Source organism: Thunnus albacares, chromosome 6, assembly GCF_914725855.1.
Source record: "Thunnus albacares chromosome 6, fThuAlb1.1, whole genome shotgun sequence".
Taxonomy (NCBI): Eukaryota; Metazoa; Chordata; class Actinopteri; order Scombriformes; family Scombridae; genus Thunnus; species Thunnus albacares.
The window spans coordinates 17,075,433-17,093,873 of record NC_058111.1 but is presented as its reverse complement, the minus strand read 5'-3'; the positions used below and the strand labels follow the sequence as shown (position 1 = coordinate 17,093,873).

At 42.2% G+C, this 18,441-nt stretch overlaps 1 protein-coding gene across 4 annotated transcripts in view; it reads right to left on the bottom strand.

Moving 5' to 3' along the window:
* The window catches only part of rsrc1 (arginine/serine-rich coiled-coil 1), a 226,355-nt gene that overhangs the window by 58,075 nt on the left and 149,839 nt on the right, over positions 1 to 18,441 (bottom strand). For all 4 annotated transcript variants that reach the window (XM_044354291.1, XM_044354290.1, XM_044354293.1 and 1 more), the window contains one exon: positions 6,576 to 6,627. In XM_044354291.1, coding sequence (XP_044210226.1) covers positions 6,576 to 6,627 — 52 coding nt within the window. The remainder of the gene's footprint in view (positions 1 to 6,575; positions 6,628 to 18,441) is intronic.

Sequence of the window (18,441 nt, the reverse complement as noted above, 5' to 3'; positions counted from 1 at the left end):
TTGTTTCATTTATTTGAATATGGAGGAAGTGAAAACAATGTTGTTAAAATTCTGGCTTATTGTTGTGAGTAATTAACATTTTAAATTTTAAAATCTGAAGAACAAAAAAAAGGTGAAGAAACCTTAAAGCATCTTTGCTGATTTGTTGAAGCTTTTAAAACTCCTGCAGGGTAAACATTAGCAAATCTCCTCCATGGACCTGCTGTTTAAATCATTAAACTATGTGAGTGATGATTAGCACTTTTATTCTCTGCCCATTTTTCCCACTTTTTCTGATCTTTGACTGTTATATCAGAAAATCCAAATTCAGCTGCCTTGATGTGGCAAGACAAAGCAATACAGTAAAAAAAAAAAAATCCTTGAACCTCACAACAAAATAATCGCATTCTTTAAAGAAGCTGTCATCTATTTGTTTACCATCTCTTGGCTCCAAATGTTGAGTAACAAAACATTAGAAAACCCTGCGTCCTCATTACAGCAAAGCCCTCAATTCAGTCAAAACACTAAAGTGGCGTGCTGCTGTTGTCACAATCGCACATTTAGCAAAGAGAACAGGTAGTTAGGAGTTATTACTGGGTAATTCCCTTATGTTTCTACAGAGAAAATCCCCTTTGAGATGAAGGTCAACACTGGCTGGTGTTCATGGCAATCACCTTAGTCATGTTACACGAAAAGTGGTGCTATGTCAGCGAAATGATGAAGATGGATAATGTGTGATAACTGTAATTCACTGAAAACAAATGGTGTGCTGCATTCCTGTGATAACTGCTAAATCTCAAGGACGATGATAATTAAGGGAGAAGGAGATAGAAAGAATATAGGAAGAATGAAAAAAAAAGGCAAAACAAGTTTATAGAGAAATACTATGCAGAGAGGCCAAGGAAATAAAGAGGGAGACATGAGACATAAAAAGAGAAAGGTCTTGTCTGAGTCTCCCCGTCCCAGTCACCTCTTATACTGGCAGAACAAAGGGCGGCAGCCTCCTAAATGTGGCGCATTAGCCCTTTAGTTCCAGAGGGGGTAAGGTGACACCCTCCATGTATGTGGTCTGTTCACCACACATCTGTCAGGGCCTAAGGGGGTGGGCTGAGGCAGTGGGAGGGACAGCGGGAACTGGAAGCACAGGGAAGAGTTAGGAAAGAAGCGGAGAGCTTGAGAGAAAGGGTGTGTGTGTGTGTGTGTGTGTGTGTGTCTTCAGGACCCCTGCTGTGACAGAGAAGCCTAATACCCCGTATTTACTGTGGAAGAATTAGTCCCATCGCATGATGCTGCTAAGCTTGGCTGGTCATGCCCCCCCTTTGCATCTTTATATCCGTCACTCAATCAGACAGCAAATATAAACAGACAGAAAAACATATAGATGCAAACAGCAGAGACACACTCCTACATGCTCATAAACATGCAGAGTCACAGACTTACTGAAAAGGCAGAAACACGTGTCAGGCATTCCTTAAAAATTGAGCTAAATTGGGTGTCTTGGTGGGTCAGCGGTCTAAGATACACACCATATGACAGCAGCAACGCCCTGCTCAATTCTGGCTGAAGGACTACATTTTTCCTGACCTTCTCTCCTCCCAACTATCTTTGAGAAAATGCTGGAAAAACATGCATAAGACAGGATTAGATGCATGCAGACACAGATTTTTTTTTTTTTTTACTTTAAGATTGACTTAAATTGTTAGGTTTCATGTGAATACTGGTGGAGGCCAAGAACTGTGTTTCAGCTAAACGATTAATTTCTTATACTTTAATATTCAAACAAAATTATGGCAACATTTGCTGAGGCAGCTGACAAAAACCAGCACAGATGTAGATGTAAGTCATATCCTTCAACTGGAAAAAACTTAAACTGCTCCAAAAAATATGTAATTTTGATATTTAGCTTATAGAACTGTTTATATTTTGCTGTATATAACGTTGTGATTAGCACCACTTTTCATAAGTTCACATTTTTCCAGTTGAAATAAGAGACAACTTTGCTCAAAAGCACCACAATGACTTTTGGAGGCACTTTCAGACTTTTAAAACTAAAAAACATTGCTGGAAATCGTAAATAATAATCCAAATAGTCCAAATTAGAAACTTTCTCCCAACCAACTCCAGACAAGTGTCAAAAGTAGACAAACCATATAGGAAGTTAATTCAGACCAGTGAGCCCCTGCCAAGTTCAAGCCTCTGATGAGATCTTAAGGATTGTTTGTTTTGCTTCTGTCAAAGGTTCAAATAGGGAGAAGACGGAGGTTTTGATGACCCTTGGCCCTCAGGTCCTTAGTGGGTGTTCTGCAAACACTCCCTATTAATGTGTGGATAAGGGGAGGCCCGCTGCCTCGCACAGTGCTCATGCTCATTTGAGTGGAAATGGACACTGCTCTGAAAAGAACCAAGAACCAAGCAAGAGGCTGAAAAGAAAAGAGTATAATACATATGTGAGGGTGTCCTGGTCCCTGTGTGTGTGTGTGTGTGTTATGCACGAGCAAGTGCGTATGAATCTAAGTATTTTCCATTGTGAGAGCTTTGGTTTAGAAAGTAGGAGAACTGCTATAATTGTAATGTAGGTGAGTGAGCCAAGAGATGTTCAGGTAAAACCAGACACTGAAAATCTCAACAAGAAACATAGCGACAACAGTGAAGTCTGTTGAGAGGCGCTCACTCAAGACGAAGGAGGGAGAGAACAGACCACACCAAGGGCACCACATACCTGTAGTTGGGACACTGCTGCTTTTTGCTGTCACAAAGACTAATACTGTCAAACTAAATCTAGCTGAACTTCCTCTTTCATGAGAACCTGTGTGGGAGGATTCCCTGCAGTCTGGCCAGTGCATGCTGGAATAAAGTACCCTGAGCAGGTGCAAGCAGTAAAATAAAACGATCAAATGACAGAAATTACAGAATGAATAAACGTCAATCAATCAAAACTGCTCGCTCTTATAATTGTTATAATCTACGACTGTAGTAATGACCATCTTTGAAAGTCAAATATTGCAGAAAGAATGATAAATATCATTTTTATTTCAATTTAATGCATTTTATGCATACTGTGAAAATAATAAGTCTGTTTTATTAATAAAGTCATGTACATTTAAAGTTACAAATAATGAAATTGGGAAAATTCTGATTATTGATTAAATGTTTTGAAAATATGGGGTGTAATGTGTGTGTGCATTTGTTTGTGTGTGCACGCGCAAATGTGTGTTTGATATGTAGGCCAAGCAGGAAGTGACCCATAAACATATCCATCCAGCTCTTTCATTGGGGGCCAGTGTTGCCCTCCTCCTCTCACCTCCTCATCATCCACACACACACACGCACACGCACAGACACACACACACACACACACACCCCCTTCTCTCTCTCTCAAAGCCCCCAGTGAGCGCTAAGCAGGCCAGCGGGCCAGCCAAGGGGGCTCATTACAGGTCCACAGAGCCCCCCAACACAAAGGCCTGAGCCGCTTTAGCCATGGGATGATCTGCTCTCTACTGACTAGAGAGAGTCCATAGACGGACAAAAGGAGGGAGGGAGGGAGGGGACGGGAGAGAAAGTGGAAGAGAGCGGAGAAGAGGAGAGGAGAGGAGAGCCGCAGGCTTTAAGGATGTCAGGAGACCCCGAGAGAGAAAGCCTGGCGGGCGCTCAGAGAGGAATGGAGGGAAGGAGGAGGAGGAGGAGGCTTAAGCTCCACAGCTACGTCAGGACATTAACATTCACACAACCTCCCAACATCTGCTGCTTCCTTCTCGCCCTCCATCCCTCCCTATTTCCATCCATATCTCCCTCTGTCCGCTAACAACACTGGAACAAAGACAGTGAGATGGAGTGTGGGAGGACAGAGACAGAGTGGGACATGAGGGTTTCTTGGAGGGTAAGGAAAATGCAAAATAAAAGAAAAAGGAGAGAACCAAAAGAGATATGAGACTGATACGTTTAGAAGACTTGGCAGCCACAAGGTCGTAGGACTGGAGAAAAAGATAATATTAATATAACAGCCGCAATTACACAAATACTTGATTAAATTAGTGAGGGCAATCAATGGTTACTCATAAAAGGCCGCAAAATACAAATAAAATGACAAATCAATTCAAAAACCAAATTGAAACTGGCTTATCAAGCTTAAATCTGCCGTCCATTTGTATTTTACTGTAGGTCGTTATGAGTGATATGATTATGGGCACCCGAAGGCCTGACACAGGCCAGCACAGGCTCTCTGGTGAAGACAATCTTTGACTGAGCCATAAACCTGTTCTTTTGGAAGCCTCCAGGAAAGAGAGGAAAACCAGAGACATGTCCAGTGCATTAAAGCCTCTCCTCTAGTCCTGCGTCTGGCCCTGGGCCTGTGTCTGCACCAGTCTGGCTCACTGCACTCAAAGCCACATGCTCAATTTTATGATGCCTCGCCACCATTAGTGCAACCCTGCCTTGAGGTGGCAGGGAGTGTGGGGTGTCTGATACACATTTGAAAACATAACTGAGCGAGGGAAAACTTCCATTTTTTTTAAACCCGCTGTAAATTAAATTGCCTCCCACTCCAAAAAATTGTATGTATGTATGTATGTAAAATGTCAAAATATGATGAAATATGTTATGTATGCAAAAGAGAATCCGAACGTTTGAGCCTGTGAGACCGCAGTGGCGTTGTTCTGTGACCTGTCCTACGCTGAGGCTGAACAAGTCTTAAGTGAGGTAAGTGTGTGGCTGCTGGGTGCTTTATAGATGATGTATAGACGCCTGGTTCTTTCATATATTTCCTGTGGTGAAATTAGAGCCCTGTTCTGAAGTGCGAGTCCGTGTATGTGTGTGCGCATGACTGTAAACATGAAGACATCTTTCTCCACAGTCAATCTCTGCCTGTCACATCTGGCTCGCAACTCTACCCCTCGAATACACACTGGAATATATACACCGCTTGTATGGTGACATCTATGACTTATGTACTGGAGGGAGTGTTTGAAATTAAGCTGCAGTGAATATGGGCCCAGAAGCACTCAGAGCGGGGAGCCGGAGAACGGGTGTATGCATTTGTCTCTGTGTGTGTGTGTGTGTGTGTGTGTGTGTGTGTGTGTGAGAGATTGTGGTGGTGTGTGCAGGAGCTGTGCTGTGAGTCTGCATATGGGGAAAAACAACCATGAAACTTGTCCATGTCTAAAGTGGCGTCTGCATATATGAGATTGTGGCTCATTCCCAGCTCAATACAGCAAAAGTTGTATGTTAGGGCTGCGAAAAATGACTGAATATAAGGCTTTGATATTTTATATTGTTTCTCTATATATCTTGATATTTATACATTTTCTCTAAAATGGCTTTACAAATGGATTTTCCCAATCAAAATCGTGCAAGTACGAAAATGATCCTCGAGTGTGTCTTGTTTGATGACGTCGAGCTTGGGATGAAAGTCAGCACCTTTAAGTCTATGACTCTGTTACTCTGCCACTCATACTTGCACTAAATGTCTCCACAGTAGAAAACTGGGCCAGCTTCCTGTTATCTATATGCATAAAAGTAACCAAATCGATCAGTATAAAAGTTCATTAAAAGTTAATTAAATTGACATTGTTTTGTTCTGTATTGTACTTTCTCTACATAAATAGGGATGCACGATATTATCGGCACGTCATCGGTATCGGCCGTTAAAAGCTCTAAAATGAAATATCTGCATTGACCATTTCTGCCGATTATGAGAGGCTTTTGTTGCCTTATTTGTTGCCTTCTCCTCCGCTGCCTGACTGTGCTTCCATCAGGTTAAAGTGGTAAGAAGTAGCGTATCTGACAGGCAGCTTGAGTGAAGTGGAGCCTGTGGAGGAAGCACCGGGACCTTCGGGGTGAAACAGTCAGTCGAGGAGCTGCTATGTTCGGCTGCACAGATAGGAAACACCTCGGCTGACAGGATGTACCACTCTGTTGGGGGCGGGCGGTCTTCTTTTTGGTTTATAATGGCGGTTGGCAACCAGCGTATTAGGTGCATTACCGCCACCTTCTGCTCCGGAGTGTGGACCAGAGATTAAAACCTACACATTAATCCTGTCTGTCTAATAAACTCAAAGAAAACTCTACTGCTCCACCCACTTGGCAAGTTCATTAAAGTTTGAACGCTGAGCTCCTGAACTCCAGTCTTCCTAAGTTCTTCCTTCATATATTGTCTTTCTTGATCATACTCAGCACAATCTATGCTTGCATGCATAATAGTCTCCTCAGCCAGGTGGAAAAAAATATGTGCATGTATCGGTATCGGCAATCGGCCACAATGAGTTGGAAATATCGGCATAACGGATATCGGCAAAAAATCCAATATCGTGCATCTTTATAAATAAATTATCACAAATACATAGTAAATACTTGCCATACTGCCTAGCCCTAGGTCATAGAGGAGTGTTTATGAATAACGGCAGAAGTAATTGAACAAATGTGACATCTGTGTGCAAAGAAAAGAATTTTGTTCAATCATTATTTAAAAACTCTGGCAGAAAGACCCCTCTCTAGACGGCTCACATCGCACACACTGTCTTCAGCTTAGCACCCCTGAACAAGTCAGAGATCACAAATGGCAAGTTTCAGGCAATGGCAAACAGAATGATCATCCCGCTTACCTGCAGCCTGCAGGACCATATGCATTCGAACTTTAGCCTGTTCTGCTGGAGTCTGTAGAAGAGTGAAGGGCAGAGAGACAAAACAACAGATAATTAGTGGTGGCAGTCTTTCTGAGGTCCATGCAACAACAGCAACAACAAAACAAACAGCAATTTAAAATCACATTGATCAATAAAACAAGAAAAAGCAAAACAAGCCAAATATAAAGATCATAAAATGAGTGAAACAAAATTATCAAGATAGAAACAAAAAGAAAAGAAAAATAATAAGTAAGTTCCAAACCTGCAACAACTAAAAGTATCATCTATGTACAATTCATCAAAATTTAGTTTAGTGACTTTTTGAATGAAAATGTACTTTTGATGTATCTTATGTTTGTAGGGAGCATATTCCAGACAGCAGAAGCTGTGAAGAACAGTGTGTAGCTCAAAGCACTTAAAGCAGGACAGACACGTGTTAACACAAAGTCTTTCCAAAGTGTCTTCTTAAAGGATGATCTACCTATTTAGTGTAACACCCTGCTGCCTGAGATATCACAAAGCACAGTTCATAGCAGGACAGACAGCCCCACGCTGACACAACTTTATCTATGTAATCTAGCTCTAACACTGCTGTGTCCCTCAGGCTAAAATATATTTTACCCACGATAATCTTTAACTGCCATTAGAGTGAATATTCTCTTAAACTGTCCTTGTGGAGTACCGAGGGACAACTTCACTGTGCTACTAGTCTGGTCGTCTATAAAAACCCTGCTAGTGAAAAACAGAAAGCAACAACATCTCTGACACACCAGGGAGAATCCATGAGGAAGAGATGAAGAGAAATTTAGAGACAAAGAGAGAGCGAGAGAGAGAGAGAGAGAGGGAGAGAGAGAGAGAGAGAGAGAGAGAAGTGAGAAGAGAAGAGAGAAAACAAAAGCTGCTGTAACAAGTCTTTGGAGAGTTGGATAAGAGGGCACAGAGAGCACATTTTAAAAAGATCACAGCCAAAGCCTCAACATATTCCCCTTCCTATCGTGTGTGTGTGTGTGTGAGTGTGTATGTGTGTGTGTGTATGTGCGCATCAGAAACGCTTAGCGGGCATAAGCGGGGGGAGGGCCTTGTGCTTTGACAGCTGTATTGGGAGGCACAGCCCTTTTTCCTGACATGCCCTCAAAAGGGCCTTGCTGTAATTCCAATATCACTGCTATTAGATTTGAGGGTCTTAATTGTCAAGGAAGAATGATGGCTACGACAGGGCGCGGAGCTATAAAAGGCGAGCGCGCTGCAGATTGCTCTCGGAGGTTTTTTCGGCGCTGCCGTGGCACAGCGGCCCTCGTTACCATGCAGCGGCATAGACTGTGTGTAGGATTAGAGAGAAATTAAATGCTAATGGGGATGGGATCTGAATCCGCTGCCTGGGAGCATCATTTAGACGACAGGGCCGGGGCGTCGCTGACAGGCAGCGTTTCCTCCCTCCTCCTCCTCCTCCTCCTCCTCCTCCTCCTCCGCAGACAACCCAGCTTCTTCCTCCTACCGTTCCTTCAACCGGCTCCCCCACCCCACCCACAGCAAAAAAATCTGATTTATCAAACTGTAAACTTGTCACTTTGTAAAAACGTCACTTTTCGGTGGCAGTCATGGAAATATAATGACCCCCTTTAATGTAGCGATGTCAGGGTGCTATATCCTAGATGGAACACACATCAAGGCACCGCACAGACACAGACTGACGCACACTTAATGCAACATGGATGTGTGTGTGTGTGTATCCCCTGTAGCAGGTGACATAGTGGATCACGCTCACGCTGGCTGGCAGTGCTCGACAGCTGAAATTACCAATCACTATTATGCTGGAGAAGCTGAACAACACTTGAGGCCTTCACCCACACACAGATATGTATATACACACACACACACACACACACACACACACACTTCCCATCCCCTGCAAGAGGAAGTGAAGAGGGCACAATTCAGTCTTATTTTTTTTTTGTTTTTCTGGCACCTTTGCATTTACAGGAACTGTTTTACAGCAAAAGAAGGGATTACATGCTGCAAAATAAAAATCAGTTACATGGTAGAGGGCTGAGCTTGGACACAGAAATCAGTCCCGGTACAAACAGTAATCTAAAGCAATGAGACATCACAGCTTAACTAACCTGATCATTGTGTTCTGTGCAATCATCTTAGTTACAGTTTATTACAACGCCCCCTCAGTAATTACATTAGCATTTGTTTACATTGGCCTTAAGTCCGTGCATCCTCAACGCTTGCACACACATAAACGCGCACTCCTGCCAGCTCTTCAAGGGTAACAACATTGAATCAGACAGAACAGAAACGGGTTGAAACGTTCAAGCGAGTTGCGCTTATTACAACACTACAATCAGTGATGTCAAAGCGACTACTTCCTATCTCCTGCGAATGGAAAAACACCTGCTTTACCATCAATTACTGTGAGGTGTGCAACATGTTTTAAAGTTTAAGCAGAGTATCAGCAATTGTCTGTGATTCAGCGTTGAATTACCCTTGAAATAAATGCAGAGAAGAGAGAGAGAGAGAGAGAAAAAAAAGAAAAATCAGGACAAGAGAGTGGGCTTCCTGCCTATAATACCAAATGGAGGCAGAAACAGGCTAATTAATATCAAATTATCATCACAACTAATGTAAAAAGGTACTCAAAAGTCAGCTTACAACTAAGCAAACATAATGATACAGAACCCACACACACGACATTACATGTTTTCGCTTCTCTATTTTTCTCTCTAATTCACACATGCATGCCCGCTTCCTCTGTGTGTAATTCATTAGTAAACAATAAAAAGGCGTTAATTGTGCTCCCCAGAGGCAGATCTGTGTTCCCCCCACTGGGAGAGAGGCACCCGCTGCATCTGAAGTGCCTTCGCCCCTCAATTAGAACCGTGCCTTTCCAACGCACACAAACAAACATGAGACACCGAGAGAAGTACTGTGTGTGTGTGTGTGTGTGTGTGTGTGTGTGTGTGTGTGTGTGTGTGTGTAGGGTGGAAGTACTTGGAAATGAGCAGCGCTTTCCTTACAGGGGCTTTAGATGATCACACTGTGAGTAAAGGGGGAAACAGGCAGAGGGGGACAAAAGACCAGACAGAAAGTTGCTTTTGTTTTCCCCAGAGCTCAGGAAATATAGCAGACAAAGAGGAAGAAGAGTGTGAAGAGGAGAGCAGAAGGTGAGAGAGAAATTTAAAGAGCAAGAAAGTAGAAGATGAAGAAAAAGCGTTTTGCACAGTTGTGAGGAAAAAAAGTTTTACAAAGAAGAAATGTAGAGACTTTTATTATTTAATTTTGGTTTGATTTGCCCAGGCAAGGACTTGAAACAGGAGATACCATCTGACGACTTTCAAATGACATTGCACAGGTGTTACAGAGCCATACAAAGAGTAAATGGCCTGCACTTATCCATAATTTTTAACCTGGGGGCAGAACAAAGTGCTTCACAATGCTTCTCGTTCACCCACGCACACATTCACACACCGACCGACTGAGCTCCCGTACAAGGAGCTGGCCGGTTTGAGATTCAGTCACAACATGCGGACAGACTGCCACATACCCTTCGATTAAAAGACCATCTGAGCTGTGGTTGTTTTAAAGGCAGGGGTATACTCAAAAATAACTAGTTTGTACAAGAGGTGTTTATGGCTGGTCTGAACAGCCACAATCCAAGTTGAGTTGAAAAGCCAACTGTCATATCTGCAAAAACTGTTGTTTTAAATTAATCTTTACTTAACCAGGAAGTCTCTTGACATACATTATCTCTTTTACAAGGGAGACCTGGCCAAAATGGCAGTGTACAATAGATGTCACTAAGTTACATAAAGACACGTTAATTTCCAACAATCACATCCAGCACAACTGATCAGGATCCGAGAAATACGAGAGAGACAAAATTCGACTATTTAAAACAATTAAATTCTTTAAACATGGGATAACGGTGCACAATGTTGTACTCAGTTATATACATGAGAAGTGACAGAAGTTGTTGTGTAAAGAATTTAAGTGTTCAAACTCTGCTTACTTTCTCACCTCAAAACATTTGGCCAATCGCTGCGTGAAGTGGGCATGTCAAATGTCAAGATTGTCGGTTTCAGAAAGTTATAGCAATTGTTTGACACAGCCCCCCAATTCCGAGGTGTGGGGTGAGTTGGGGTTTCAGACGTTGACATGGTGCAGGTATTATTTCAAACAACAATAGCTTTTCCTCTCTCTATAGGTGTGACAGAACAACCTTTTTACACACATCCTGCTTTAAAAACATCTGCCATGAACAGATTTGCAGTGTATGCTGCACTATTAATGCCAACATTACCATTCACCCTCTACTTCAATTATTTACGCTTGACTCAGGGCTAACTCTTGCCCTGGTACGAGAGAGGAAGTCCAGTAGACTCACAGTAGGACTCCAGCGACCAGGATTGCAGTGATGACAGACACAATGAGACATGCTTTGCTGAACCGAAGTGCCTAGCGCCTGTCCCATTAGTCAAAAATAAACAGGTCCCATTAGAAAAATAAATAACTCTCAATGGGCTCGGTAAAAACAATGCTATGCTGTGTATAATGAGGTACAGCATGCAGGAAATGTTATCCATTTCTAGTCATGAGCTGGTCCAAGGGACTATTAACATTATTGTTATTGGGCTTGAGGCTGACCAGACAAAGCAAAGTATGGTGGGTCAGCAGATGAATAAAGGCCCGTTAGACCAGACCCAGAGAAGCAGAGCGGTCAGCTAGGCCTTCTCTGGTCAGATGGTCAGACTGCTGTCTTACTAAATGATTTACTCCCTTGATCGTACTACACCACAACAGGAGTTAATATACATGATGGCACAGAAGGAGACAGAAGGAAAACAGAATAGAATAAAACTTTTAAAGAATATTGCTTTAAAAGTGCAAGGCTGAATAGCAAAACACATCAGTGCACACGCAGGCAGATCACCGACACATTAACACAACCTCCCCTCACGTTATCTGCCAATTTACATTAACCCAGTTCTAGTCAGTCTACTGGCTCAGGTGAGACATCGACCGAGACAAAGGAAGTGAGGAAGAGACCGAGTGGAGAGGGCGGGACAATGAAGCAATGAAGGGGTAGACAGACACTGTAGGTCAGAGAGAGGGGGGGGGGGGGGGGGGACTGCTGGTCTTCTTGATGATTAGTTAAGTTCTGGATTCTGCAGACACAGTAAACTAACATCTACCAGGTAGCTCCAAGCAGCAGCACCTAGTGGTGGTCAACAGAACATGAGATGTACAGCATGTGCCACCGTGAACAAATAAAATCAGGATCCTGAAAAAGTTTTTAAAAAGTTTAACATCAATGTTAATTTCCACTGAAAACAGAGAATGTGGTCTCTGCTACTGAAAACAAAACATATTTTGTCTTTTTTAAGATTTATCTCCTACATATCTTGGACATACTTAGATATATGTGATCAAAAATTATTTATTTTGAAGCTAAGTTGTCATTGTCTTATTGCCGAGATGAGCCAAGTTACATAATATGACTCAGAATGGTGTGTGCCTGAGTGTTAGCAAGAAGGACAAAGAGAATCCAGTTGGACACACAGGTTACTTTGTCTATGTCTATCTCATCTTTGTCATGTACATTTTCTAGAGAGCTAGCATCCCAAACACTTGCAAGTGCATTTCTTTAAAGAAAAAGTCAGACATTTTTGGGAAATCAGCTTATTCACTTTCTTGCCAATAACTAAATGAGAAAATTGATACCACTCTCCAGCAGGGGAAAGCAGCTGGTCTGGCTCTGTTCAAAGATAACAAAATCCACCTATCAGCACCTCTAAAGCTCATTGATTAACATATCTCATTTGTTTAATCTGTATAAAAACCAAAGTGTAAATACGATAATTTACAGTTTTGCAGAGGATTATGTGCCGAAATATTTCTTGGTCCTGACCAGTAACTTCCAGTAGTCTCCACTGGCTGCCTGGCAAATCATCCTAAAAATCCAGTAAAACACAGCTAGACTCTAGCTTCAAACAGACTTGTTATCCCCTCTTTCCTGCTTCCTATATCCTACTTAAAAAGTAAAGAGTCTGAATGAATCAATGAATGAAATGTGGGTTTGCATAAACTCACCTGACAGTTTCAAATGTCTTCAAAAAACTAACTTGAGGAAAAATGCGACATCAATGACATCATCAGTCCATCTACTGTAACATAAATCTTAATTGCACCACTGTAGCCATTATTTTCTGTCAATAAACAGTTTCAATATACACAAACGCGGCGCCCACCTCAACTAACTCTCTTTATGCTGGAGTTGATATGCTCAATATTCATCTCATTATGTTTTTAAAGTCTTCATCTGTTTCCATTTTCTTTCATTTGTTGCATTCCGCTCGGGTTTTCGCCGCATCTCTTTTTCTTCCTCAACCCCCCCTCCCACCTCCACCCACCAAACAAACTCACTATATCCCATACCCAAAAGAGGACAGGGGAAAACAGAGCCCCTAGAAAATGCAATATTTCTGTTTTTAATATCGAGGTCTATAAGATCAGGGCAGAGATGGGTTCCATGGCAATATGTTTATTTATATATTTTATAAGGAGGGGGAAAAATCTGCCTATCAGTGTATGTATTTGGGGGGCCTGGGCCACTGTATCTGAGCTCATCTTATATGAAAAATAATGTTGTGTATGGCTATACTTTTATATATAATGGCAATATGGGATCAGGGCTCTTTTACAATGTGCCATACTTCAGGCTGGGGCTAACAGCATTTTATGGCCCGCCAGCAGTTCATCTTCATGTCTCAGGCAGGCAGGAGCACTGCATAATAATGTCGTTTCCTGCCCCCAAATGCTATTTCACAGGCCGGGGCTCATTTCTCAAACTTCACCACTTTTACAATTTCCCAAACTTTTATTCCCGTCATTATTACCAACAAGATTTCATTACGTATTTAGAATGTAAACAAGTCTGAGTAATGACACTCCCCCGTCTCCCTGGAATCATTCCCGCTGATGGCTCTGCTGCTATCTCAGGCGCACGTATTCATACAGACACACAAGTACAAACACACACACACACACACTAAAACATGCACTGCGGTTTGCCCACATACAACCGCACAAAAAAAGTACATACACGCACGGGAACTGCCCCGACCAAGATACAACTCAAAGGCATTCATTTACTACGCCATGTGCGTGTGTGCGCGCATGCATGTATGTGTTCCCGATAAAGGGGGAGGCGGTGGGGTGGGGGGGGGGGAGAAGGAGAGAGTTTTATACTCAACTCACATAAATCATGTAGAAGAAAAATGAGCAAATGTGCAGGCTAACTCATCTTCTCCCCATCCGGAGAAAATGAAATTCACTGGAATACCTATCAAAACCGCAATCATCCAGAGATAATATCTTCTTTGGTCTATCTGCACTTTCCGATTTAATTTCCTCCATGCCCTTGACATCCAGCGATACCATTAAGATGAAGCACATACAGTAAGGGAGTAGTTCTCACGTTTTGATATATGAGATCTCCGCGCTTACTGTAATATCATCATTTGAAAATTAATGCAATCTTTCTTTTGTTTAGGGGGTGTTTTTCTTTTTTGGAAACACTCGACGAGCGAGCCATGGTGAGACGGGGGTACAAGATGGAGAGTAAGGCAGTGATGGGCACACATGAAAAGAAGGAGACACAGAAAAACAAGTGAGACGCCAGAAAGGAGGGAAAGACGGGGGGATACTTTGTATTTTGTGAAGCCCCCCCTCTCCCTCTCCTATCCCTCCTTCCGTGCCAGAATGACATGCAATTATGTCTGGGCCTGCCCCAAGTCAGAGGTCACTCAAATTACTCCATCATTTAGCTGCGCCGTCGAGATGAGAGAGACTGAGAAAGACACCCCCCCCCCTACTCCCGCCTCCATCCGTGCTTCCACATCCTCCCAACCCCTGCCATCACATCAAATATCATGAAATCATTAGTGTAATAAGCATGGAAATCTGTTTGCAGATTATCAACACCCCCCCCCCCCCACCCTCTTTCTCTCCTTTATCTGTCCGGAATCTCTCTCTCTCTCTCTCTCTGTGCTGTTTTCACCTCTTTATCCTATACAATCATATTAGGGAGGACGAAAGACAGACAGAGACAAAAAAAAATACAAAGAGAGAGCAAAGAGATACAGAAAGAGATAAAGACAAAGTGTTTGATGACACAATTAAGGTCTGACAAAATGGACACAAGCAGAGTAAAGAAAAGAAATGATCATCGTTCTAAGCTCTGAACTCTCCTGAACTTCTCGTATTTTACGCTTAAGACCGCTCTGGGTCAACTCGCTGCCATATCCAGCGATGCCAGGTTTGTCACATTCTTGGTTTGTGTTTGTCCTGCACACAGCTGCTGATTTCTATCTGTCAGTAGGCCGACCAGGCTGTTTGCCTCAGTAAACTCTTCAACTCACAAAGGGACACTCGGAAGACATCAGCCGAATGCCATGAAGAAAGCCATGTGTGTGCAGCAGTCTGATGACGCATTATCAAGAGAAGCCCATCGTTCCTACGTTACTGTTTCAGAGAGAAGACACTTCCTTGTAATGCAAAAATAAAATGTCAAAGCTGCACAATATTTTATCGAATAAAATGGAGTGTTTGAACCTGCTTGGTTACACTTGTGCAAAACTAATAAAAATCTCTATAAAAAGTTATATTTAAAAAATCTGAGATTCAAAAAGTCTGCAATTCGTTTTATTTTGTATACATTTCTGTGTCATCATGACATTAAAAACAATAAGGAGATACCTGAAAAGAGCTCTTAATACTTTGCTCTTCTGAAGGTGAAACCAGGTGACTGAACTGTTCTAACACTAATGAAGGTTTTAAAGGTCATTCGGGCAATAACGGTCTGAATTATTGACAGGCTTATAGCATTAGTAAAGAGACAGCTACCCGACACTGAGAAATTAGATCAAACATTTAACTGACAACAGAGGCATGATGAATGCTTAAATCACCCCTTTATGTACGACTGCTGTATCTACTGGTCAAACAATTCTATTTACACTGGGGCTGTAATTAATGATGAAATAAAAAAGTTTTTTTCTGTAGAGAACTTTTTAAGGATTTCTTTCACGCATATTTCTCTGAATTACGACTCAACCTGCAACGTTGGACTGACCTGTGAACAGCCCTTCCAACATGACGTCCTATTCAACCTCCCATCCCCACACCATCGACATCTCCCTCTTTCCCCCTTTTTTTTTTTAACCCCTACACCTCTCTTCTTTTTCTATCCATCCTTGGGCAGTGTGCATGGTTAGAACGGTGGGTACAGCTGCTGATTGAGCGAGTAATCCTGATGAGGCTGATTCTTCGTGTATTGATTGAGCTCCTGGCTTTCTTCTTCTTCACTCTAAGAAGCTGTGCATCTGGACTGATTAGCTGCTGCAGGCCACCTCTTTCACTATCGCTCCATTTCTCCCAGAGCAAAGAATTGCTGGACTCAAACTTAGGTGCTTCCGTGTGTGTGTGTGTGCGCGCGTGTGTGTACAAAAGAAGAAACTAACGCAGCAGAGCACTGGGAGCAATTAACAACAGTCTTTTTCTCTGCATTGCTACTGATCGCGTTCAGTCAATCTGCTGAAATACAAAAACAAGACAAACATGGACAATAAAACAAACCTCATACCACATAAATCTTAATTACCCACCTAATTACTGCACCAGTCATTCACTCACATAGTTAACTTAAAAGGAGGAGGTAACTTTAGTATTCATCAAGAAAAATCAAGCGCCAGAATAATTTGAACAGAGGGTTGATTGTCACAGTGGTGTGAATATTCTACAAAAATGTTTTTTGTTAGGGGTAAACAACAGCAGTTAAAACACTTCTCCAAAGTAATTATTATTTTAAAAAATAAAAAGTAATTTTAGGTTCAAGGTAGTTGGCTAAAAGAATAATATGGCTCGAGCTTAACGACACCATGATAAGTGTCAATATGGTTGATGCACTAATCTTAAGAGCAGTACATCAAGAGAGAGTCATAAATGCCTGCTTAGAAATCTACAGGGATGTATATGTGAGGGATTGAGGGGAAACAACATTTCGAACAGCTCTGCAACTCTACCTCAGAGGGAGACGCGCTCCATTATTTACAGTTCTCTGTCCCGAATCGTAATCAGAGTCTTGCACTCCCCAGGCAGCTGACTACTGGGGTGCAATCTCCCCATAAGCATAAACACACCCATAAATTCAAACACTCAGTATTCAGGTATTCAAATTCCCTGAGACGTATATACAAAAAATGCAATGGTAAACATACAAATGTGTGTTTGTGTGTATGAGTGTGTGTCTCTCTCTGTGTGTGTAAATGTGTAATGTTTAACTCCTGAACCATCCTGATGAGTATAAAGACACAGCAGTAACTAAGAATCAAATGCAAACATTAGATAATCTGTCCCTATAGGTCCACTTAGTGAAAAAACTATACAAAACACACATGCAAACTGTCTGCAATAACCCCTGCCAGAAACATTAACACAAATGTACTCGTGTGCAATAGCGATCCCTGTGAGAACGCTATTGTTTAAATGACAATACTGCTTTTCCGTATAACTTAAGGGAATTTGTTAAAAATGATGAAATAATACAAAGATATTTAATTCAAGGTGACTTTGGCCAGATGACTGTGCATGAAGTGTGAAAACATGAAACAACTGCGCACTCATTTGTTTCTTCTCTCAGACATACAGTACTTGTAGCGATATTTTCCCATACTGTATGCTGGCCCCAGTATCACTTATGCCTTATGTAAATTATTTCACATTCCTTCACATGCCTTTAAGAGGAAGACTCATCTCAACATGAGACACAGGATCCCTAATGTTTGCCAAGATCTAAGTGCCAATACACATATTGATTAATGCTGTTTATGCACGTAATCCTCTCTTGAATAATTCACAGCACATTTTATGGAGTACTACATCAATCACACCTACAGACCCTCCCATCCACATCTCTGAACCCAAACTAGACCAAAAGAACGCTGTACCCCACCAATGCCTCTGTATCCTACCTGTCATAACCGGTCAAAACGGGATACAGAGATATGAATACAGTCAATAAAATAACTCAACATTAAAGAACAATTCTGTGACTGATCGTAAGGATATGATCTGAGGTCAAGTTATCGGATCTGCCGCTCGCTGAAGTAGAGAGTTACTGAGAACTGTTTGAATTTCGAGGTCAGTCATTTGTGTGGCATATTCAGGGTCATTTGCGTAGCGCATGGTGGGGCGGGGGGTCATTTGCGTAGGGTGCTGGGAGCTGCAGTTTAGTATGCAGGGAGGCAAGGGAGGGAGGGCATGTGACATCCACAGAGAGCCAGGACCCTCGCTGACCCCTGTCTATAATTCATCCCCTGGAATACGGGGCACATCAAACCTTGGTTCCTTCCCACCCAAAAAGAGGAGAGAGAACCTTTTCACTTTGTTGCACGGCACTCTGACCCCGTATTAAAGCAAGTAGCAAGAGGAACCCTGAAAACGTTGGCCATTAAATTTTCAGGTTGTCCCAGGAGAGCGTTTCCAGCAGGCCCTCGATTCATGGATGGGATAAGAGTGAGGAAGGGCCCCATGCTGACATGAGGAGGAGAGAGGGAGCATGAGCATGAGTGTGTGTGTGAGTGTTTGTGTGTGTGTAGGTCCAATAGTTATGTCTGAAAAGTAAAAAACATTTTCCTTTCATGCATGCATGTGCAAACAGGTATGCAAAAAAATCTTAAAAATCTTGCAAATGGCCACAACTGGCAGCAAAAATGAGGGAGAACAGAATGAGTGGATACCCTGTGTGTGTGTGTTTGTGTGTGTGTGTGTGTTGGGGTAGAAT